Here is a 25,258-nt window from a genome sequence, read left to right as displayed (position 1 = left end):
AAGATAGTTCGTCCACGCAGACGTCACTTAGCAACAGCCGCCACCTTGGAAACAAGAATTCTGATTTTCAGAGCTGCTTCAGGTAGCTCCGTTTTAGCAGGTGGAGGGTCGGGTACATATAATAAGGACAACAGAAAAGCTTCCTTGATGCAAGTAAGTGTATTTTATTTCTATAGCAAAGGAAAACAGAAAGATAGCAATATACCTTTTAAAGGGAGCATGAACCATGAACATGTGAAGAATTACGCCGCTCAATGTGGCAGCAAGTTGGAGCGGCTCTGTTTCCTTTTTTTAAGCTTTCATTCCTGCGTTTCTGGCGGGAAAATTGTTTTTTTAGGACCGTCTTTCTGGCTTAGGATGCTGTTCTGCTGGATTGATTTCTGCTAATATTTGCTCATTTGTTATTATGCGTAACCACGGCAACAGTGCAAAAGCTGAAATAATAGGAGTTGAAAAGGAGGAGTCGTGGATGCTGAGCGAATGAGGAAGTCCAAACCATCTCTTCCCATCAATCATAATGGGCAATATCAGATTATTGGCTAGCCCATTGACTTCCTATGCAATTCCGCCCGATTCATATCTGCTGCTCTCAACGTTTTACACAAACAATGTATTTATTCATTTTCATAAAAACAATAAATTAATAAATAATTGGAAGTCTTAGACTTCGATAGTCGCTGTAAAGCAACTTAAGAGTGAATAGACCCTTTTCACATGACGTCACACAACTTCCGTTATGGCTAGAAGCTGTGTATCCTTAGTTCCGGTGTGTGTAGATAATGCTGTTTCTGGACTCTAAAGCTGCTGCCACAAATACGATTTAAAGATATATCACTATTTGCAAACAATTTTTCTTCATCAACATCATCTAAACTGGACAAATTTCTCACTGATTGACACCAGTTTGACTACGAAGGTACGTGTTTTGGTTTTTTTCTAGCTGCTAGTTGATATGCTAGGATAGCAATAGTAATTTGTTAGCTGGCTAACATTACGTAGCCTTTCTGTTTTGGAAGTAGAACGTGTTTAGGCTCTAATCTTAATCAGATGTTTATAGTATAGACTGGGGTTGCCACCCGTCATGTAAAATGCGTGATCGTATTAAACTCTCCTCACTAACGCTAGTTTCACCACCCGCTAAGTAGCGACATTACCTGAAGCCACAAGTCCAAAACTTAACAGTTATGCCAAAAACCCGCTGCTCCATCACGTCCTGAGAAGTTAAACTCTTGCTACGATCAAGACATGAGGAGGAAGACGCTGTTTTAGATAGATATAGATATTAACGTTTCATTGGAGAAATGTGATGAGCTATCTATCTATATTAGCTCATTAACTTCACATTTCTCCAATGTTATGATTATAAGGTTAAGTTTCTTATACTTTGTTTTCCTGTGGCTGTAGACTTGTCAGTAGAAAATTAATAACATAGGAATAATAACTTTATATCCCTTTTAACAGGTCACACTTGATTCTGCTGTGGTGCCTGTGGAAACAAAGTGCATGAAGTTTGTGCTCAGGTGGGAAAACCCTGTGGATCACATGGTGGGACTTCTTCAAACTGCTCACTACAGTATAGCATCATCTCCGTCATCCACCAGTTCACTGCAGACTGGCACCAGTTCACTGCAGACTGGCACCTGCCAAGGACCCTACATGGATGTCTTCTTAAGTTGTAAACCCTGAGTACATACTGTTGAAATAAAATTGATATGTCTTTCGTAACTACATTTTCTCTATCAATGACTTAAATTATTAACTGTGGTAATTATGTACATGTACAGTGTTTAATGTAATTATTAAATAGATGTTTTAAAGAAACAGCCACAAACCTTATGTCTTTGGTCCACAATGGCAGCTTTAATTTTAGCATTTCCTCTCCTCCACATAATTCGTTGCCAGATGTGTAAAATTTACAAAAATAAGCAATTTAAATGTAAAAGTTGCACATATGTAGATTACTCAAGAGAAGTTAAAGTTTTTTTTTTTACAGAACTCTACACAACATCAATTCATTTATTAATATATACATATAGATATTAATTACAGAATAGATACACAAAGATTTTCTTTCTAACACAGCTACACAGGATGAGTGTTCATCCAAGAAGTGTGACTTGCAGGAGCAGGGAGGCTCTGTACTGGTTTGTCTCCTTTTAAATCAAGAGGCCCATGATACTTTGACTAGGCAGCAGATGTCCCACAGCTGATTGACTGAACCTGCCATGGACAGAGGAACAGGATCATCTCAGATATGGTGGGTTGTTAGGTCGGCTACTGTTGAGAAAGATGGACAACAAAACAAAAGGAGAAATTATGAATCACATCAGAATATGTAAAGTATTTGGCAGATACCGCTTAAATCAATATTTAAAATGCTTTTCTAACCAACAATGTTGGAAGATATAAGTGATTTTAGTGAAACTTAACAACACGGCACTGACAGACAGTGGTTTCTACATTTCCTAACTGGCTAAAGCTGCTGCTAGCTGGTTTACTCTGATCGGAGGCTGTTTATTATATACACAGTCAGAGAATGTTGGATTGACAATGAGTAATAACGGTTATCTAACACTTAAATGCTGTTTTATTAAAGTTGATAAATAAAGTGAATCTCTAAACGTTACAGCCCTGACAACGGTGTATATTTTTCTTAACTGGCTAAAGCTGCTGCTAGCTAGTTTACTCTTCGATCGGAGGCTGGTTTCTTTAAATACAGTTGGAAAATGGTAAACTGACAATGACTAATGAAGGCTAACATGTAAATCCTGTTTTATTACAGTTAATACAGAAAGTGAACCTTTTAAAGTTACAACACTGACAGAGCGGTGTATATATTTCCCCAACTGTGGCTAAAGCTGCTGTTAGCTGGTTTACTCTCCGATCGGAGGCTGTTTATTTTACACATAGAGAATGGTGAATTGACAATGAGTAATAACAGCTATCTAACTGTTATTATTAACCTTACATTTTATTATATCATTAAGATAATGAGTATCCGTGAATTTTTCAGTCAGGTTTCCAGAGACAAAATCACACCGGAAGTAAAGATACACAGCTTCGAGCCATAACGGAAGTTGTGTGACGTCGCTGTGAAAAGGGTCTATTAGCATGAACCGGAAGTGTTCTGGCTTGACCGAAGTGGCGGATGTTGATGCAAAAACGGTGTCTGTAAAGGCATAAGTTAACGTCTGTACAGCCATTAAAACGACATGTCCCACGTTTTCAACTAACACGATGGACATGAGAATTTATTGTTAAAGAAAAACTAGAGGACGTTTCAGTGCCGGCAGCAGCGGAGTTTATGTATAAAGGTCACCAAAACCCAGGGTTTACTTGCTATTCTACTTCCGCTTGTCTTCAAGCTAATTTACATATTAGCTAATTATTTAGCCTAAAATGAGCTACATATTTAGCTAGCAACCTAACTATTGATTTAGTTAGTAAATATTTAGTTTTCCAGCTACACATTTGGTTTGGAAAATAAATATTGAGTTTGATATTTAAGTGGTTTAGATTGGAAAGTAAATATTTAGCTTGATAAGTAAATATTTAATTTGAAAGTAAGTATTTTATTTGTAAACTAAATAATTAGATGGTGAATTAAATATTTGCTTTGGAACTTATTTCTCTATGGCTACATTGCTGATGCTCAGACATAACATCTCTGCATTTGTGACTAAATCTGGTGATTTTAATAACACCTCTTTCATTCTTTGCTACACTGCCAATGCTTTGACAGTTTATCATCTCTTCTACCAGAGATAAGAGATTGATTTGTTTTACACAAATGTCAGGGACTCATAGTTATTAAATCCTCAGTAAACCTAGGGTTTTTTTTCGTTACAAACACAATCTTCAGCAGATTTTATTAGCATCTTATTTAATAGACCAATACGAAGTAGCACAAACAGAACCATGTTTGCATGTCTCTTATAGCCGCATAACGTTTGTGAGCCTTGTTATGTAAGCAAGAAGTAATCTATTACCAACAATAAAACTTGTCTTTGGGCTGCTGTGATATTTTTAAACCTTTTTACAGTGACAGTTTGTAAATGATAGTTAAAATTGCACTCTTTCAGTGCCACTGTTGAAATAGTGCTGCTCAAAATGTTATGTGGGTATAACCTCATGTTTCTATCCATTGTAAGGGGGGCTTCCAGTGAAACACCTTGCCAAATTTAATCAGGAAACTATTTATTAATTTATTGATGAGATTCCTAACACACAATCGTCCATGTTGGTTTATCCTTTTAAAGTCTCACCAGACTCATCTTGCAAATGATTCTTAAGCTTATATGCCTTTATTCTTTTCTTCAGAGGTGTTTATTTTGTTAACACTTTATCTTATGCCCTGGAACTGACATCCAGCTTTATGAGCAAACTACACAAGCGATCTTTTATAGGCAAATAGACTTAACTTCGGAGATAAGAACCATATAACATATTGTAAATAGAGCAAGCAGAAGAAGAAACATGCAGCAGTACTGATCCTGCAGAAGTTTCTTCTTTCATGTAGCTTCCCAGTGTGCCATAAAAGCAGATATATCCAATAAATTGTAGAGTGATGAAAAGTGACAGTTTTGGCAGCTGCTTGTCACTTTAGTGTCCTGCTGTAATTCTTTTTAAAAGCAGTAAAGGCGCCTTATCAGTATTTATATTTTATTGGCAGTAATCACCCTTACTGTTTTTATCAATTTAGGCAAATCGATAAACACAGCTATTATATCACACAGCTGTTTTGTGACACTAACGCAATGCCTTATATCTCATGCTGTTCTGTTAGCAACTCAAAAGACGTTTTAGTCAGGCGTTTTAGTCAGATGAGACCAAAACTCAGCTCTCTAGAGTACATGAAAAAACCTATTTGTGGAAGAAAACTAGTACTGACCCTCACACTCACCTCACCATCCAACGGTGAAAAAAACCAAAAAAAAACAAAAGCAGCATCACTCTGTGGGGATACTTTTCTTCAACAGGGACAGGCTCACTGGTCAGGATTGATGGAAATATTGGTGCAGCTAAGCAATGGATATGGTAAAAAAAAAAAAAACGAAGCTTGCTGCCACTGCAGAAGACTTCAAACTGGGATGCAGATTGTCCAGCAACCTCAAACATGCAACCAGAGCTTCAGTAGAAGGGTTTAGATAAATACATATTCCCACGCAAAGTCCAAACTGAGACTGTGGAAAATCTATACAAAAAAAAAAAGGTGTTCACAGTGATCTATATCTAACCCATGCATTTTTTTTCCTATCACTTCACATTTATGGACTATTCAATCACGTTAAAAGTCAAAGTCAAACAAAGACACCTTTACGTTTTTGGTTGTAATGCTACGTAACGTGAGAGGGTCACTCTTGTAAGGCACTGCATGTATATCTGCGCTAATTTCACCTTATCATTTAATATATCTCCTGTTCATTACATAAAGGTAAAATTAACTTCCTAGACCTGATAGCAAAGTCAGCAGCATGAGAGTAATAAGTACAAGTTGTATCATAAACCTTTTCCACGTTCTCTGATCTTATGTCCAAAGGGCAGAGTGAGCGCTGCAGCAAGAACAAAAAGCAGCTATGTTTGCAGAATGTGCCTCAGAATGTATCGGCTGGTACACCATGGATGAGAAGCAGGAGCTGGAGAACTCTGAGGAGCGGAAAGGGGTGAGTAACACTTCAGCGTTTGTTTTGTCCAATCTGTCCCTGTGACTAAATAATCTTTATGGATGACATTTGTGTTGGTGAAAGATTTTTCCTCATGTTCTCCCCTATTAGAGACTAACAAAAGTTTTGGTACTAGCCAGTCTCGTCGCCGCGTTTGGCTCATCCTTCCAGTATGGATACAACGTTGCTGCCGTCAACTCTCCGGCACCAGTAACTATTTTCTTGTTTTAACAATCATTCATGCTAAGGTTCGGATCAGAGACGCTTTCAGCCGTGTTCTGTTCTCTGCAGTTCATGCAAGACTTTTACAACAAAACCTACATCAGTCGTTACAATGAGCCGATGGCAGAGAACCTCCTGACTCTGTTGTGGTCAGTGACTGTGTCCATGTTCCCGCTCGGAGGCCTCTTTGGATCTCTGATGGTGGCTCCTCTGGTCAACAAGCTCGGCAGGTAAAAACTCATTTGCAGCGAGCTCTGCAGTTCTGCATCTAGGAGCAGGTTGTGTCTTTAATTAGTTTTAATCGTGCAACAGGAAGGGCACCCTCCTCTTCAACAACATCTTCTCCATCGTCCCGGCGATCATGATGGGAGCCAGTGAGATGGCCAAGTCGTATGAGCTCATCATTTTGGCCAGGATCATAGTGGGAATATGTGCAGGTTGGACATTTCATTTGAAAACGTTTGTTGAACAAAAGCGTTCAACTCAATCGTTTTTCATGGTCTGTCACCTGGATGCAGCTAGCCCCCACAATTCCTTCAACTCTTAAAAAAGAATTGTGTCAAATGTTTGTGCCGCCATCATCTTTACGGTATTAGTAAATGTCTCTAAAGCCAGTCAAAGATCAACTCCAACATCACAGAAATCAAAATTGCTACCTTTGCTCTGTTTCGTGCAGCAGAAATGTTTGGCTGCTTCGGTTTAAAGGTCTATGTAGCCGAAAGGTCTGCCAGCACTCGCGTAACACCGAATCAAACAAAACGGGGGACAAACGTGTGCGCTGCTAAAGATTTAGTTTGTGCTATTTGAGTAGTTAGTTTTTAAAAGAAACATCTTGTTTAAAATAATTAGGACTTTTCCAATTATTATATAATAATTTGAGGTTTTTTTTTCTTTTTTTTAAACTTTTGTGTAGATGCTTGGGAGCCGAAAGAACCCACTGTTCATTTTACACAGAGTTAATCTTTCTGAAAAGACTGTGATAAAATACTCAAAAAAATACTCAGTTTCTTTGACTGACGCTACATTCTGCCAATTTGCATAAAATAGAAAGAAACAAAATTTGTATCATTTATCACTTTGAAGATAAATGTTTTTGACCGTAGATGTTTGCAGTTTGGTGACCTAAAAATGTAAACATTTAAATTCCCCAATTAGCAAAACAATCAAATCTGGCCACCTCTCCTTTCCTTAAATTTTTTTCTTTTGGTTGCCTCCATTGACGTCTTTTGGTTCGCACTTTACCCCTGCACACTGCCGCTCCCCCTTTCTTTAAGTTTTTTATCATGATATTTTACTGTAGCCAATCAGTTTAGGATCAATACCTGGAAGTAAATTCACTTACTTTGAAAAAAATTGACAAAGTTATTAAGTTTAAAACTTGACCGCTTTATTATCTGGTATGAGTTTGATAATGACCTCTTGAGGATGATAAAGAACACGTCACTACATTTGTTTAACATCGGTTCGTCTTCAACTAGAACTACTTCCATATTCAGTCTTTTTGTTCACATAAACTGTACTTTAAAGTCACAGACTTAACAAAAAAATAAACCTCCTCTCATTCTCACATTTCAATGCTTTTATCACATAAAAGTAATTATGAAACGTGGCGCATCAATCCATGTAGATTAATTTTTAATTGTAGTCACGTTTAATCAGATAGGATTTCCCGTGAGTTTGTTTCTTTGCCCTTTGACCTGTTATTGCACAGATTAATACTCAATAACTGTCAGATAACAAACATTTCCCCCTTGAATGAAACATCTTGATTCTGTTTGAGCACATTATGTTACAAAATCAGTCAGGAAAAATGTTCTTGGTTGTAACATGATGTTCTTGGTTGTAACATGGTGAAATGGGAAAATGATACAAAGATTGAAATACTTTTGCAAAGCGTTGCAGTTCAGGCTGGTGTACATATATTTATTTTACCCCATCCATGTTTGCAGGTCTGTCATCCAACGTGGTGCCAATGTATCTGGGCGAACTCGCACCCAAAAACTTGCGAGGAGCCCTTGGAATCATCCCGCAGCTCTTCATCACTGTTGGCATCCTCGTTGCACAAGTGTTTGGCATCAGGAGCTTGCTCGGCAACAAAACAGGTGCTCATAAATCCAAGTGGATGCTTGCCGTTATTTTGTTCCTCGCACTCAGCCGTCAAACGAAACCCTGACTGTACTCTGATCCAGGCTGGACCATCATGCTCGGCTTGACCGCCATTCCCGCTGTGATCCAGTTGATTTTCCTGCCGTTCTTCCCGGAGAGTCCCAGGTACATGCTCATCCAGAAGGGAGACGAGGAGAACAGCAGGAAAGGTGAGAACCCGGGACAGAAAACCAGCCGCTTTCCGTGGCCGCATCAAAACTAAACCGCAGTCGAGTTTTGGTTGTGTTTTGCCCCTCTCAGCGTTGAAGCTTCTGCGTGGCTGGGAGGATGTGGACGAAGAGATCGAAGAGATGCGTCTCGAGGACCAGTCGGAGCAAGCAGAGGGTCGTCTGTCGGTGGTCTCCCTGCTGACCCATAAGTCTCTCCGCTGGCAGCTGCTCACCATCATCGTTTTGAACATGGGCCAGCAGCTGTCCGGGGTCAACGCGGTGAGGCGTCATTCATTAAAAACTCTGATATCTGTTTTACTTGAAACATTTTATACTACAAAGCACCGCCATTTGTTAGCAGCCCTTTCCTCAGCTCTTTCAACAATGCGTTTCTTTCACAGATCTACTACTACGCAGATAGTATTTATGGATCTGCCGGAGTGAACGAGCAGAACGTCCAGTACGTTACAGCGGGAACAGGTGCAGTGAATGTCTTCATGACCATAACTGCTGTAAGTATCCTGAAAAAGTAACAAAAATAAAAATAAAGTAGAAGAGCTGGAATCTGCAGTCTAATTGTGGCAGCTGGAAGCTTCAGCTCTGAACAGGAAGCTTGTTCTCACAGGTCTTCATCGTGGAGTCCTCAGGCCGACGGCTGCTTCTTCTTCTGGGATTCGGGATCTGCTGCGGGGCCTGTGTGCTGCTGACTGTGGCGCTCAACTTCCAGGTAAACTGCGAAAGCTGCAGAATGACTGGGATCCAACACGTCACTCTGGTGCCCTCTATTGACCTTTTTTTTAATAGCGTCCTCTGTTTTTAAGGTTTTTCTTAGTTTTTTGTCCACTCTTAAACATTTTAAAGTATCAGACATTTTTATTTATGGACAACAACAACAAAATAGCAACCTGAAAATATTTTTGTGGCAAGAGAAGTTTTTATTTATAGATCTCAGTCTTGTTGCAAAAGCCTGTAGTGACCTTGTAACCATTTCCAGACTGATACATGTCAACGACATTCAGGAAATGAATCTGGCCTAGCAGACTGGGGAACGACCAGTTAAAGTCACACCCTGTGACAAAGCAGCTTTAGGGAAATGAGGATGTGTAAAAACATCTTCATACAACCAATGAAACAGAAAGTAATCGATTACTATTACAAGTCCATAGTTACTTTGATCAATTGACAAAAGTGTAGCAAAACTATTTCAGCTCTATTAGCTTACTATGATTGATAGGATTGTTGAACACTGTGTTAGAATTGGGTATTAATATTTTTTCCCCTAAATCAAAGTTTTGATTCTTCAATTGAAAAGAAGTGTTTCTGATCGTTCTGTCTCCTTTATTTTTGGGATGGAAACATAAGACTTTGTAACTTTGTAAAGGTCCCACATAAATAATAATTATAAAAAAAAAGTATAATACACTCGGAAGACTGTGAAAATGTTTTAAGCAATAAAGTTTAACCTTTACTTTCTGTAGTTCAATAAGAGAATGCAGCGATGTGTATATTTAATGCACACACTCCCCCCGCTTGGCTGTTTTCACTGCCTCTATTTCAATTAAGGTTATGAAAACATCCTGCTGTTATTATATGATATATCAACTGTCTGGATAAAGCAGGTTGAAATGCCCCAAAACAGTCTGAAGAAGCACAGGCGATCACAAAAAGTGAAGAAAAACAACAAAACATGACGTTTTTACAAAACAAAATGTCAGAGAACTCTTGGTAATTATAACAACCTGCTAAGTAACACTTGACAAGATTCGCTACCGCAGAAAAATAAAAGAAAGAAATATTACAGATAATTCATTTAATTTAGACATTTTAATCAGGCAAGCAACTGAAGTACGAGGCCCCAGTAGCAAAAACCTCTCTGTGGGCTTTGATAGTTTACACCTGCAGTTTGCACCTGGTCCAGGGAATAAAACGATGATCCCACATCTCTGTTTGCTGAGGTCGCTGAAAATCCGAGACACTAAAAACCAAAATGCCAGCAAGAACTTCTCAGTAATAGATAGACGTAGCCCAAAGCACAGTCCGCCCTTGAAAGCGTTGCATTCAGACTGATAGCAGTGACACCGCACAATGATGATGAATGAGCGTACAGGCAGTAGGCTTCTGTGGAAAAAAAAAAGCTAATTCATATCTTATTTATTTATTGCTTTGCTTCCTGTTAGACTTTAAGGCATTTAACACTGTGTGGGCAATTATTATTAGGCAAGACTTATCTTTGAGGATTATTTTTGTTAATCACCAACTGCAGAGCCCTTTGAGATCAAGCCCTAATATCTTTTTTAACTTCAAGAGTTCTGCATCTCTCTTAAAAGACATAATTTTTTTTTTTTTTTTACTTTTCAGAGTCAGTCACATCCCATTTTACCTAAAGAAAAGAATCCGACTAATAATTTTAAGCATCTTGATACGTAGTGTTAACCTCCTTAGGTCCGTCATCATTACACGGATACACATCACCTACAGTGATTAAATCCATCAGCATTCAAGTTTGGAGTTAGAAAATATGCCTAAAAATGATGACGTGGTCAAAATACTCTCTTGCCAAAGTGTAAGAAGGTTGTTTGTCATTTCTGTTACAAACTAATGATGGGACTAATGAAAACATTGCCTGTCTGTTGATAGGCGAGCTTGTCGTGGATGCCTTACATCAGTATCATTTGTGTCATCATCTACGTCATGGGACATGCCATCGGACCCAGTAAGTCTGACCCACCTGTGGTTATTTACTCACATGCTGCTTACAACAGACCGCTCCATTATCTGAAGTGCTGCTTGGACCAGACATGTAATCACAGATTCTGTAAATTCAGCTCTCTGTCATGGCAGCCTCCACTCTTTTGGCTCGAGAGGACTGGTGCGTGTTGCAGTGTTTTGGTTGTAGTTAACCCCGTGTGTGTGTGTGTGTGTGTGTGTGTGTGTGTGTGTGTGTGTGTGTGTGTGTGTGTGTGTGTGTGTGTGTGTGTGTGTGTGTGTGTGTGTGTGTGTGTGTGTTCGGCAGGCCCCATTCCAGCCGTGGTGACCACTGAGATGTTCATGCAGTCGGCTCGGCCAGCAGCCTTCATGCTTGGTGGCGTCATTCACTGGCTTTCCAACTTTATCGTGGGCCTCATTTTCCCCTTCATGGAGGTTGGTGAAACAAGAAACACCAAAGCAGCTGAAGCTTATCATTTCAATATGTTTTTATTATGCGCAAATAGTTTTTTTGTTTGTTTGTTTGTTCAAAGTGAAATCAATAAGGCAAGTCAACATTATAGCATTTATGTCTAGTAAAAACCTTTAGTTTCCTCCGCTTAACATATATATTTACATTTCTACTACAAAGGGAATTTTATTTAATAGACAATCCAATGTATTTACTCCTTGAACTTTTCCATGTTTTGTTTTATTGGGATTTTGTGTCATAGACCAACACAAAGTGGCGCAAGTAAAGCAAAAAGGATGCATGGTTTTCATACATTTTCTCGACTAATCACCAGGTTCCTTAAATAGCCACCTCTTCAATTAATAGGGTTGATCTGGTTTTATTAGATGTGTGTGATATTGCATATTTTAGTATTTATCTGGTGCCAAGTAAATACAGGGCTTGTACCTCTGATACCAATGATGCCAGTGCTCTTTTTTTGTTTGATACATCATCCAATGTCTCATCTTTAGGTGTTTTTGTAGGTGTGAATTATTTGGTTCAAACCTAGGTCAGAATTCAGACATAGTTTATAAGTATCTGCAAAATATTTTAATAGCATTAGCACAATTTACTTGCATTTTTTACCTAAATAAACACAGTGCAAAATATTACAATTTGAGCAAAAATATTTCTTTATGGTAGATTTGAGAGACTACAATACAAAAATAGAATAACATTTCAAGATGGAATCTGAATCTAAAGTATCAATCTTATCCATCCAATACTGATACCAGCTTGTTATAGATATTTTGGATCCATCCACTCACATTTAGCTGGATAAGAAATCCACTGAAAGTTTCCAGTTGGCCTCGAGGTATGAAGGGGACACAGCAAACATGTGGAAGAAGTTGCTTTGATTAGATGAGATCATTTGGACATTTTTGGCAAAAGGTTTTATCAAGTGAAAAACTAACACTGCACGTCCCCCCAAGCTACATGGTAGTGGCAGCAGCATGCTGAGGCTTCTGTGACAAGAACAAGGAAACAAGTCAGAGTTGATAGAAAGATGGGTTGAGAAAAGGTTAAAAAAAATTCCACCAAAGACATAACCTCAAAAGACTATCTTTTTCATCATAATTCATATTTTTGTGTAACTTTGTGTTGGTCTGTCACACAAACAGTAAAATCTCACTAAGATAAAGTTTGTGGTTGTAAAGTCTCAAAACGTAAAAGTCTGGTGGCCATGAAGATTTTTTGCAAAAAATATTTTACGGCTCAAGATTTTTGAGTTGATCCATGCTGAATCTGAGACTCCTCAGAAACCGCCATGACGGTGTTGCATTAAACGTTTAGAAGATATGGCCAAAGTTTGTAGCTAGAAGTCTGTTCATGTTCATTTGCCAAAAGGAAAAAAAAGAAAAAAAAAAAGGTTTACATCCAGCGGTTCTGGATGTGTGACAGGTTTGTAAACCACTACTGGGCCTTTCCAGTAAGAAAACACCATGCGCCCATTAGCTTTGACGCAAGCCGTTCTCTTTTAATAAACATGCTGGCGAAACCTACAGAATGACGAAAAACACAACAAATGGAAAAGAAAACAAGTGCGGAATGTGTTTAGGTAGATGAAACCAAAAAACTGGAAGAGCATTTCCATAAAATCAGCTCATCTCACTTCACCTCGACTTGACTTGTCTTCCTGACATATTTACAACCTCTCCTCCTGAGGACAAACAGATTGATTTTCCTGTCCTTCTCTCTTTCAGCGAGGCCTTGGCCCCTTCAGCTTCCTCCTTTTTTCCGTCGTCTGCTTTGTGACGCTGATCTACCTCTTGATGGTGATGCCCGAAACCAAGAACAAGACCTTCCTGGAGGTTTCCCAGATGTTCGGCGAGAAGAACAACCCGGAGACCGAAACCTGGGAGGAAGATTTGAAAGACAACAAGGTGATACTGGAGGGAATAGAGAAGATTACAGCCTTATAAAGAAATAAATTATAAGCACTGAGAGAAAGTGCAAAATTAGCTGTGTGATGCAGCGAAAGACTTCAGTGGTTTTATTTAGGCTCTGTTCTGTTTTTTTTGTGTTTTTTTTTATTGTTTTTGATTGTTGATTGTATCTGTTTTTAGCTGTACCATGTAGCACTTTGAGATTTTTATTAATGAAAAGTGCGCTATAAATTAAATTGATTATTATTATTATTATTATTATTATTATTATTGTTCTTTGTCTTTACGAGGATTCAGACTCGGGCTGTTTGTCTTTGGCAGGCTATCTTTGAACATTCTTCTGCAGGTTAAAAATACGACAAGCAGATGCCGCTCCACTGGCAGAGGTGTGAATGCGTGCACGAGTCATTAAAGAAACCAAAACCTTTCATGTAGGTCTTTATTTATGAAGCAAAGACATGAATACATGGAGGAAGCTGTGACACACATTTTAAATATTGATCTGCAAGAGCCTGACGGGCATTTTATCCTTCATGACCATAAACATTTCAAAAGCTCACACCAGAACATCAGCTGCGATGTTGTGTGGGGTTGGGGTTGGAGTGGGGGGTTGCAGAGTGGTAAGCTCGTTTTAAAGCCCAGCAGAGGAGGGTTTTCAGGAGTACGGTGGTATATTTCAAAGTTAGGACCTTTCCACGGGAAACAAATGGGAATACACCTCAGTTTTGCAGCTTGTAAAAATAATTTATTGCATTATTGGGATTACAACAACCATATTTCAAGGATATACACTTTTTACTATTCCTCACATTCACGCTTACTGCCAGGGGGATTGAGGGCACACAACCCCCCACATGCACTCTGCATTCCTCCACAGATGATTTCCACAACCCCAGGCTATATTGAAGCCTCACATTCGAGTTGTTTATGGTTTGCAAATATTTCTCTTTATAACAAAAGTACGTTTTAATGCTCATGCATGCGTATGATGTTTAAATGACCTCCAAATGCCAGTTAATTCCCCTCAAATTCACACGGAGGGCGTCAAATTTGAAATATTTCACTCGGAAGTTAATGAAAACGTGCAGCCACATCAGGAACACCTGTACTGGTTGTCCAGCTGCACGCCGCCGTACATCTTGAACCTGCTGCTCCCCCAGCTCAACACGTTCCCCACCACGGTGCTGTTCCTCTCGCACAAAACCTGGTCTCGGATCTCCGCGGTGGTCAGCACGTAGTCCCACACGTTCACGTCCGTCATCTTGCCCACGAAGGCGTCCGAGTCGGAGATCCCCAGGACCCCGTCCTGGTCTTTGCCCAACACGAACGCGCCGGCGAGGTTGATTCTGTGGCTGCTCTGCAGGTGCCTCTGCTCCCCCACCTTGCCGTTGATCCACAGGTCCACCCCGCCCGAGTGGGACGACCAGGTGACGCAGTAGTTGGTCCAGTCCTGGGTGCTGAAGCCGTGCGGCATGTTGACAAAGTCGTCGCCGATCCAGAGGCCCACCTCCCTCGCATTCGCGTCCTCGCTGATGGAGACCATCAGCTCGTTGTCGTGGATGCCGCTGGAGTAGGAGAGGACGGTGTGGACCCCCGGGGCCCGGAGGAGAACGTGCATGCAGACGGTGAAGGCGTCCAGATCCATGCGGCCGAGGGGAGCCAGAGCGTAGCTGACGGAGTTTCTGTCTTCAAAGTTGAGCACCAGAGGGAAGAGTTCCCCTTGCTCTGGAGAAGAAATCAAACAACAGACATCTTTAAAGCGTGGCGTGGTTTTAAAGCTACTGGTGAGGTACTTTGGATTCTCTTTAGGCAAAGAGTCGGGTTTTCTGTTTGTTTTGCTATGAAATGTTGCACTCAAGATAAAATACCTGCCTCTACCGACATCACATACGGCAAATGTGACCACCTATTTTTTAATTTTTTTTTTTTGTGTGGTCATTTTAATGAGCTTTTTTCTTAGTTTTTGTTCTCAAAAACCTTTAGCTTGTCTGAAAATAAAAGCTCTTTGGTTAATTTTTTTTTTCATTTACATGCTTTTATTTTTGTCTAAATAAAATTCCTCACATTTGAGCCATATGACGTATTTAAGGAAAACGCATCAGCAATAAAACGCACGACAGCAGCTTGCAAAGAGGACAATGTCAGACTGTTACGACCAGAGCTCAATATTAAAGATCCTCAACGATCAAAGTAAGCTTTAAGCTTAACGTTTTTAAAAACTAATACACATATCTTCTTTGATGCAATCGATTAAGATGGTTTTTAAGTCACGAGCAACAACGATGTTTTCTTGCAGAACCACTTCATCGTATTACTTCTGCTTTAGCTGATCACGAGACAAACTGAAACTCCCCACCTTTTTTTTTATACTTATTAAATATACTTATTAAGGCATATAATAAATCAGCATTTCCGATCTGGCACTCGTCAGATGTTCCTGGTCAACATTGAGCTCAGTTCAACCCAATATCTCCACAATCCATCAAAATGTTGTTTTTTTTCTACCCAGATAATCAGATTGAATCTTGAGCCTCAAGAGTCGTGTGGTGCCATCAACCAAACCACACATAAAGCAGAAATGGCGGGTGTTTGTGTGTGTGTGTGTGTGTGTGGGTGTTATTTTTAAATATTGGCATGTCAGACTTTGATTTTAAAGGCCGAACTATGATATTTAGCTGTGTGTTTATTGTGCAAAAAACTGTACCATATTTGGAAGGCCTTGAGCTCGGGCGTCCTCCTATTCCTGGAGAGGAATAAATAAAAACGGTTACAAAGGTCAAGAGGAGATTTTACATTTACTGCGCTCAGATCCAACAGTTTCAAGCACCTGAATACATATTCTTTCCAAGAGAAGTTATCAGGCCCTCGATCTTCAAGAGCTTAGATTCGATTTCGTCTTGCTGACAAAATGCTGCAGAGGCAAAAAGACCAAAGATGACTGAAAATGAAAGAGAGAGAGAGAGAAAGAAAGAAAAACTAGCTCTGCAGATTCACTCGGTTTCTGAGGAATCCGCGATTGACGCGTCATCACGCACTTCCTTTCCCAAGGCGTGGCATGAAGGAAGACTCCACAACGCGGTCGTTGAGCGGCTGAGCGATGCGGTAATCGTTCCACAGAGTCTTGTTGTCTACGTCCATCAGAGTGCTCTCCAGCTTCCTGATCTGGGTGCAGTGCAAAGAGGGCAAGAGAAATGAAACCAGTAGGACCGCTTCTAGTTGGGGCTTGCTCTCTCCATGTGTTTCCCCCCCCTCACCCCCCCCTGGCGTCATACCTGGTTGTGTGACAGAGTGATGGGCGTGTCGAACACGGTCCAGATGATGCTCTCGAAGCAGGGGGGCGTGGTGAGGGAGCCCTCGTACCTGAAGAAGTGGCTGAGGTTCTCGGAGAGCATGGAGAGCACGTCGATGCTGGATATGTTCATGCTCTGACCTGATAGGGACGCAACGTCCAGTCACAGGAGCTCTGAGGAGGTCGAGCTACGAAGAGGAGTCTGCGCGTGCAGGGAGAACTCACCTGCATACTTGATTTTCTCCAGGTTGGATATGAAGTCGCTGTAATAGGTGTTCTCAAAATGACCATACTAGAAAAGAAGCAGAAAGTCTTGGCTTACTTTACTCGTGTCAAAGGAAAACCTTCGTGTTACTCAAGTAGTTTTGCTTCGTAGAGTCACGCACTGTTACAACTTTACGCCTGGGTGCTTAAAAATCCCGCTTGGCGAGACTATAAGAGCAAAACAAATGTCTCTCACAAATATAGATCGTGTTTTCCCACATTAACGCTCTATACAGGTTAACAAAACAACTGTTCAAACGTGCTCAAGTCATGTTCTGAATTATAAAGAGATTGGGCTCCAAACCAGGCCATGGAAAACGGATAGTTGGAGGTTCTGATGTCACTTCCGGATCCAGGATTCAAGTGTAGAGATGGAGAACTCGATACATTATTTGAAGAGAGTGTCAAGCCTGTTGCAATAAACAACTGATCAATTAATCGCCTTTTAAATAAAAATGAGGTTGATCATTTTCATTCTGACTAGTAATATTTTGTGAAGGACTGGTTTTTATTTCAGTTACTATTATTATTGTTGTTGTTGTTGTTGTTGTTGTTGTTGTTGTTGTTGTTGCTGTTTGAAATATACACCAGTTCCAGGACTGTAGAGGTTGAAAGCAGTTAATATGTTACCTGACCTTAAATCTTAATCTAGTTTATCTGGTCCAGGAGGTTTAAATTTGATCAAATTCAAATCATGAAGGAAAATTGAATGTTGTTGTAACATGTTATTCAAGGTCTTTACTGTGTGAAACATGATAAGAAATTAACTTCCCTCTCAGATTCTTTGAAGAAAAGGGGGGGAAAATCCATCAAATGCAAATGTGGTAACAGCTTAAATGTCCATAAAAGTAGCATATAGCATCTCATGGAGGCATGTTTCGCCAAATTCAAATTAAATTTCCCCTCAAAGTAGCATCCCTTTTACTCTTAAATCAAATTGTCCAACAGAGACAGACAGACTGCTCTGTGCTGCTGTCAAAGTGGATGTCGGCTGAGGCGTTGCCGCAGCAACGACCTCAAAGGACGGGGGAGGAAGTGTCTCTGAGGTCAGACTTGTCGCAGGCTGCTGGATAAAACTCTCTTTCAAAGAGTCGGTCCTCAGCCAAATACTCAATAAAGCCACTATAGAAAAAAACAATCACCTTCAAAGACCACCGGATTACTATTTATATGGGGTTTTTTTTAGCACAAAGACGTCTTTGAAACTTCCTCCAAATGAACAAACGCTCATTTTTCTCCTCGAGATTTTTATTTTATTTTTTTTCTGAGGCGAATAAGGTGCGGAACCGAGCAGATAAGCAGAGGAAGAAGTGTTTGCGACTCACGTACATCATAGACAAAGGCGAGCACTGCCAAGCCGTCCGACTTATCTTTGGCCTCAGAGAAGCTCTTGTACTTGTCAGAATTATAATGAACGACGTGGAGCTGCCGGGGGAAGGAGAAAACAAAGAACACATTAGGTTTGAACCGAAAAAAACAATCCTTTACGGATTTTTTTTTTCTTAAAAAAAAAAAAAACAGGAAAAAAATCCCCGTTTTACTGTTGCTTTCAACGCCCACCCACCTCCGCCATGTAGCGGCTGCCGTCTATGGTGTGCTCCGCCCCGCTCTCCTCCAGGTCCAGGCCGCCCCAGTGCAGGTGCATCTGGACAGCTGTGAACTGTCCCGGGAGACCCTTGGTGATCTTCATGGAGGGAGGCAGGTCGATTTGAACTGAAGCCAGCATAAAGATTTCATCACCGATCATGAATACTTTACAGTACAGCTGTTGAGTTTCAGACGTTTACAACCAGATGGCATGAAAACAAATGAGAAGGCAGACTTTCTACTGTGTCTACTTTGTATTGTTTTGTTTATTTTCCTGTTGGAACTATTTGTAATCTATATTTCTGTGACAAAGAAATATATATATATAAACATAGATAGATATATAGCCTATATATATATATATATATATATAAAAAAAGATGAAGTAGTGTTGACTGTTGATATGGATCATATGGCTCACTATCGGGGACAATAATGAACCTAAACATTTATGTCATTTCTGCTCTTTATCACTCGTACCTGTGTGCCCGTTGTTGATCATGCGGAAATTTCCCTTCTGAGCTTCATACCCGGTCAGCTCCAGCTGCAGCATGTTTTGGTTGAACCTGACGTTGCGCCGCTGGATGTCAATCGGCGACTGCTTCTTGCCTCCACATGCTGGGTATTTGGTTGCCCAGTGCATCTGATCCAAGGCTCCCTCTGTGTTGAAAACAGGCAGACATTTATCCACTTTCAGAAAAAAAAAAAAAAAGGTACACACCAGTGCCAATACCACGACTTCAAATATTAGCGTCGATCATTATGTTTGTGTTTTGACTGTTTGTAGAAGGATAAAAAAAAGAAAGAGCGCACAGAACTTGTTCAACTGGATGTTGCCGGTACGGATATTGGATATCACCACAGAAATGTTAACAGTAGCTGCTCTATCCAACTACCAGTATAATTTGTTCCGATGGATGTGTCCTAACAAGCTGCCACAGCGGTCGTTTTCCAAAATGTTCTTGGCAGATGTAACGCGCATTGCAAGAATCCAGGATTCACGTAAAAATCGTAATAAACTGACTTGATTTACAAAAAATAAAAATAAAAACATCAACTACAAAAGTTTTTTTTTTTTTTCACCGTTTCTGTGCCCTACTTAAAGTCTAATCCGCGCAGCGCTACTTTACGCACGTTTTACGCACCAGGACAGTCGGCTTCAACCACGTGAAACAAGACTTTAATAATTATATTCAAAAAGCGGAAAGGAAGCCCACCTTTATATGTCCAGTGTATATCACTATGGGCTCCGGCATTAACCAGGCACACAAGAGCGGCGGAGATAAACGCGGAGAGGATCTCCATCACTGCGCCCCGGATCCGTCACGCAGAACACTGACACCCCGCAGAGGGCTGCTCTCTGCATTTAACCCACATGTGGTGAGGGGAGGTGTTGCGCTGTGCTGAAACCGCCCAGGGCGCTTCTCAGCAATGCCAAAGTGACTGGAGAAGGCAGCAATCTGACATAGTCCGACTCTGAAATGTGTTCCTAATTTAGTTCGGGCTTGGATTGAATTATTAGTGGGAAAGAAAATGAAGTGGCTGTTTAAGTCAGAACATTTGCAATTTGTGCAAAGGACAAATTTGATCTCATTAGTTTTTTTTTTCTTTTCTTTTCTTTTTTTTTAAAGAATCATATATTAGATGAACATATCTTTACATTTATTACCCTTTCTCTACTGGAAGAGTCTCTTTTGTATCCTCTCCAGTTGTTTACAGCTATGAAAAGGTGCTCAGACTAGCAGAAGTATGCGACATTTGTATCAGACTTCAAAGGAAGCTGAACAAGCGGAGTCATGTCAATGTCACTGTGTTGGTGCAGATCTCAGAACATTCTGAGAAAAAAAGAAAAAGAGGACAGATCCGGGTTGATAAAGCCATTCCATTATCACGTGATCTGATTAAGTAAGTAACACTAAATTATACAGAGCATCACCTTGCGCATCAGTTGCAACATGTCCGACCCGCTGTTAACCTGATTTTCTTCTCGGTGAGTGTGTAGAGTGTGTGAATGCACGGTTTGCCCTGGCAGCCCTCGGATGTTGTAACAGGGATAAATGAATCATCAATTTTACAGGATTGCTCAACAATATATTTTTCGTTCATTCCCAGGCACTTTTTTTTTTTCCTCACTTGGAGACTAACCAAAAGGTGAGCGTGTGTTTGACAAATGCTTTTCAACTGCTGCATGTTCAAAGATAACACTCGGTTGTTTCGTTCCTTATCGTTCCTCCATTTTATTGTTCCCAGTATCTTGGTTTGCTCCACCTAAGTAAGGATTCTCTTGCAAAAGAGATTTTTAATCTCAACGGAATTTTCCTGGTGAAGTAAAAGTGAAATAAAGCCACGTAATTAATCTCATATGAATCACTCCATTTTCTTCAGCCAACATTTCCTTTTCAGTTTGGTCCACAGTCCTCTCTTGTTGAGAGGCCATTGCTCCACGTCTCTGGCCGGAAACTCCTTTACAGTGTCAGGTTATGTAGATGAAACCTCCTCAAAGTGTATCCTTCTCTCTTTAGGTTGTGACCTCTTCCTCCTGTCCAGTCTCCGGCTGCCTGGACGACAACTTGAGTATCCAAATGATGTTTTGTTTTCAGGCCCAGGGTGTCTGACTCAGAATATCCAAACAACGGTTCTTTAGTCTCGGAGAGTCCAGTTTATATCTTGATTCTTTACTCTGAGTCTCCCACCAACACCTTTTCAATCGCTGTCTGTCTGCTTAGTTAGTTTCTGTTGAGACCTCAGTTTTATCGTTCTCTTCACAACTTTTACAGCTCAGTTAGACCCACCTGCCTTGTCTCCTTTCCCATAATCACCGCTCTCATTAGAGCTTCAGGAAGTCCTTGTCAGCTCACAACAACAAACGCAGGTTCACTACCTGTTGGACAGCTTTTGTTCCCACCACTGTTTAAATTTATTCACCCTCTGGTGTTGCTGCCTGTTTTTGAATTGTATGAAGTTTTGGATGTGGAGTTTTATTTAATATCTTTATACCAGCCTGGGAATTGTATTTAAAGCTGCGCTTGGTTCACTTTGAACACAAAAAATAGAGAAAATATTGAGTAGATATTCAAAAACATAAGATAAAAACATTTAAAAAATGAATACATTCTAATATGAAGCTGGAAGCTGGGTGTGAGAACTTTTTAGCAGTGATGCCTTTGGTCCACTGTATTTGGTTTCAGCACTACCAGTCCCCTGGTAATGGGTTTTTCCAAAGGAAACTTGTACATTGAACACAAAATTGCCACAGACAAAACCTGTGAGCCAAACTAAGCTCCCATTTTGCAGGGTGTTATTGTTGTTTCATGCTGCTTTGATGGGTTTTATTAGCAAGTAAATCTACCGAATGACATAGTGGGAACCTGAAATATGAACTTCTGATGGTACAACTTAATACTTCTTGAAGATCACTAGAGAAAAAAAACATACTTTGCTTAGTCTGGTGACACAAACACAACATTTTAAATAATAATTAAAAAAAACATTCTGTCTGCAGAGCCTCGCTGGGCTCTTATTACTTTGATGCTGTAGCTTCTTTCCATGAGCTTTGTCATGCAAGATTGTTACCTAAAGCCATCCTGGCACAGCTGATGCACTTGAATGAATGCGTGCAATTAACTGGAGGAGCAGTAAAGCTTTTGTCACACAGACTAGATAAATAAGGAACCTAATCCACTGCAGGGTAACATACCCTGAGTTTGCTTTGTGTCAGCTCAGAGTCTGCCTCAGTGAAGTGAGGAAGAGCGAGGGCCTTCTTTACTTCACCCTTATTATGTTTTACATTTTTCTTGACTCTGTCGTTATGGTTATAGGCGCTGTCATGGTGAAAAGTACTTTTCTATGACTCTCGGTGAGTTTTGGAAAAACCGTTATCTGCTCCTTCTATAAAGTTTAAAGCGAGAAAGTAGCAACCGCTGATCAAATGTGAGTTTACACGATGTCAAAAGAAGGGAGGAGACGAGTCATGACCTTCAAGGAGCAATTCTTGCTGGAGCAAGTCTACGAAGATTTAAAAGGCCATTTACAAACTGGTAAACATTTGAAGCAGCAACCGATCTTCACTTTAATGTCAGACCGTGCAACCTTTACAAAAATGGCAGAAACAGTCAAAATAATCTCTATGTATCAGACAACAGGATACGGTTTTTGTTATCTGTGTGTCTTCTTGGACAGTATTGCAAAAGCAACCAAACCTTTCAAAAAAAACAAAACAAAAAGAAAATTCAAGACTTCTGCAACAGTCTTCTTTGGACAGATAAGACGAAGATGTTGCCATGTCTTAATGCACCGCATCATGTTTGCAACCAAAAACACTAGAGCAATGATGGGAGGGTGATGATACAGGCTTGTTTTGCAGTCACATGACCTCCCAGCCTTGCAGTTAGTAAATAGTCCATCAACTCCTCTTGGTACCAAAGCATTGTAGAGTCATAAGGCTGCAGCTGAAGGTTTATCCAACCTGAGTACTGCAGCAGGACGATGAGCCCAAACAACAAATCTACTGCAGAACGGCAGAAAAAACTTAAGTTGACCCCAACATGACTGGAGTGCTGCAAACCTTAACATAAAAATGAAAAAAAAAAAAGGATTAGATATGAATATATATACAAAAATATAATAATATAATGATTACAGTACTTCATGTTATTGTTGCTCCAGTTGGTTTTACATCTTCCTTCATGGGGTTTACACGCCGTTATCGACACACTTTCCCATCACCGTAAATATCGTCTCACAACAAAAAAGTCTGTCTCTGCAAAGAACTCGATTGATTTATTAAATGTTTTAAATGTTTTTACGGTCCAGAAAAAACAAACATTGTTGGATGATTTGTGGAATACTTGTAAATGAATTGTTTTTGAAAAGCCGCAACCCTCTCCAACACATAAATTATTGCTCTTAGACAAAAAAAAAAAGATGCAAAACAAGCAAGAAGCAAATCCATTGTTGAAGGAATCTTGCTATATTTTTTCTTTAAAGTTGCCTGATGTCAGTACAAAAGCTTAGACAAAAGCTGTGGTGCAAATTCATCAACAGTAAGCAAGATGCAAAGACTTTAAAAAAATGTGTTAAATCATCCAATCGATAAATTGGATTAAAAACATTCCTTTCTCAAGTGCTATCTGTAGTTCATTAGCAGCAGTTGCTTTAATACTGAGTTAAAAACAACTAAAAACTAAACTATGTTAGCCGGAATAAGGGAACCAGTATACCAGATCATTATGGGCAAAGGAGACATGAAAGACTGTCCTATGCACAAAGAGTGAGATCATTAAGAAGCCACAGACATGATGCCCCTCAGTGTCTAACTAAACAAGAACCCTGGCTGTCATCTTCCCCAGTAAATTACCAGGTTCATCCCCACCATGACCACAATGATGGTTTTTAACATCTTGAGGACGTTATCGGGATCACGGTAAGAAGCCAGGACCAAACTGGTCATTTAAAGCCAACATGTTTCAGCAAAGAAGAGATGCACACACACAAAACACAAGCTTAGTTTTCTTGTCAGACGGTTTTATTTATCTCAAGCAATAAAAAAAAAAAGAAATATCCTGGAATGGAGAATGAGCTCCTTACCAAGACATAGAAGTTACAGTGAGTGATCTGTCCTGTAGGTTTTAAAGAAATTGTCCTGAAAACTATCCAATCGTTTCATTTTCAACCAGTTCTTGTTCTAATCTCACCTTTTTTTGTTGTTTTTGCAAGATCAGAGTTGTTAGACTACTGCACTGTAATTTTCCACAACGACTGAACACATCTGGCCTTGTCCTCGTTTGGTACACCCATGTCGTAAAAATATTTTCTTTCCTGCTTAGGGTGCAGATTTGTCAGTATGAATTTCTTTCTTTCAGGATAACAGTTCTAAAGTCAACTTATCAGTTTAATGAAGTGTAAAAACCTGATGCGATCCCAGGTGAAAAAAAAGTATACTTTAGTATATTTCAAACATGCTGAAATTTGTGAAAGTACACTTTAAGTATACTAAGTATTAAGTGTATTACCTATAAGTATATCTGAAGTATACTAAAAATATACTTGTACCAATTTCGAAATTAGAACTTTAAACACACTTAAGCATAATTGTACCAAAATACACTTTTAATATATTAAATAAAAGTATACTTTAAGTGAACAAAATATATATTTTCCCAAGTGTAAATATACACTTTCTCAAGTATATTTAAAATATATTTTGTGTTAAACATATATGCTGAAACTAGAATTTTTAAAAAATTCATTTAATACTACTTTAGATTATTAATTTCAGTATGTTTTAAATTACATCTCAGTGAATTTTAGGCTAATAAAGTATGCCTTTTTAAAATGTTCTTTATTTAACCGGGTGAACCCCGTTGAGATCCAGATCTCATTTTCAAGATGGACCTGGGCAGAAGTCTGCATCACACAGCAACCTGATTACAAAATAAAACTAATCGCAGAAGTATGTAGGCATACTTTTTAAGCACCTAAAAAGTATTAATTTTTAACTGCCTTAATAATCTTTTACTATTTATTAAAATTGCATACAATAAAAAAAATGATAATCATGATGTAATTTTAAAGAAAGTACCCAATCCACCTTATGATCAACGATATTAGCTCCAGTTCACAAACCAGATGGTGGCGGTATTGCACACTTTCATTTATTTAAAAAACGCCACAAGGAGAAGAAAAAACTTACGCAGGAAAGATAACAGACGCTGTTCAAATTCGCCATTTTTACTCGCATAATATTGCCTTCAAAGTACTGAGGGCCTTGACAATATAGCTACTAATGGACCTTACCAAACTCCGCCCAGAAACGCCCCTCGAAAGTCTCACTT

General features: G+C 39.6%; 2 protein-coding genes across 3 annotated transcripts; one reads left to right on the top strand and one right to left on the bottom strand.

The window, feature by feature from the left end:
- Positions 1 to 31: 31 nt before the first annotated feature.
- Positions 32 to 13,713, top strand: slc2a5 (solute carrier family 2 member 5). Of its 2 annotated transcripts, XM_081608951.1 has the most exons (14): positions 32 to 153; positions 5,540 to 5,663; positions 5,775 to 5,873; positions 5,955 to 6,115; positions 6,198 to 6,322; positions 7,835 to 7,987; positions 8,075 to 8,200; positions 8,292 to 8,479; positions 8,602 to 8,712; positions 8,826 to 8,927; positions 10,838 to 10,913; positions 11,214 to 11,341; positions 13,103 to 13,282; positions 13,607 to 13,713. In XM_081608951.1, exons 2-14 carry the CDS (start codon positions 5,577 to 5,579, stop codon positions 13,634 to 13,636), a joined length of 1,566 nt encoding a protein of 521 aa, XP_081465077.1. In that variant the 5' UTR covers positions 32 to 153; positions 5,540 to 5,576; the 3' UTR covers positions 13,637 to 13,713. The 2 variants fall into 2 exon arrangements, with proteins under 2 accessions (XP_081465077.1, XP_008411548.2); XM_008413326.3 differs by lacking the exon at positions 13,607 to 13,713 and having other exon boundaries at positions 33 to 153; positions 13,103 to 13,382.
- On the bottom strand, positions 13,711 to 19,785 carry ca6 (carbonic anhydrase VI). The gene is made up of 10 exons (XM_008413327.2): positions 19,643 to 19,785; positions 18,906 to 19,085; positions 18,403 to 18,551; positions 18,168 to 18,263; positions 16,800 to 16,866; positions 16,558 to 16,715; positions 16,321 to 16,447; positions 16,113 to 16,196; positions 15,990 to 16,028; positions 13,711 to 15,010 (listed from the first exon to the last, which is right to left on the bottom strand). The coding sequence occupies exons 1-10, from the start codon at positions 19,728 to 19,730 to the stop codon at positions 14,379 to 14,381; spliced, it is 1,620 nt and encodes a 539-aa protein (XP_008411549.2). The 5' UTR covers positions 19,731 to 19,785; the 3' UTR covers positions 13,711 to 14,378.
- Positions 19,786 to 25,258: the final 5,473 nt, after the last annotated feature.

This window comes from Poecilia reticulata, chromosome 7 (assembly GCF_904066995.2).
Source record: "Poecilia reticulata chromosome 7, P_reticulata-male-v2, whole genome shotgun sequence".
Classification (NCBI taxonomy): domain Eukaryota; kingdom Metazoa; phylum Chordata; class Actinopteri; order Cyprinodontiformes; family Poeciliidae; genus Poecilia; species Poecilia reticulata.
This window is presented reverse-complemented; position numbering and strand designations above follow the sequence as displayed.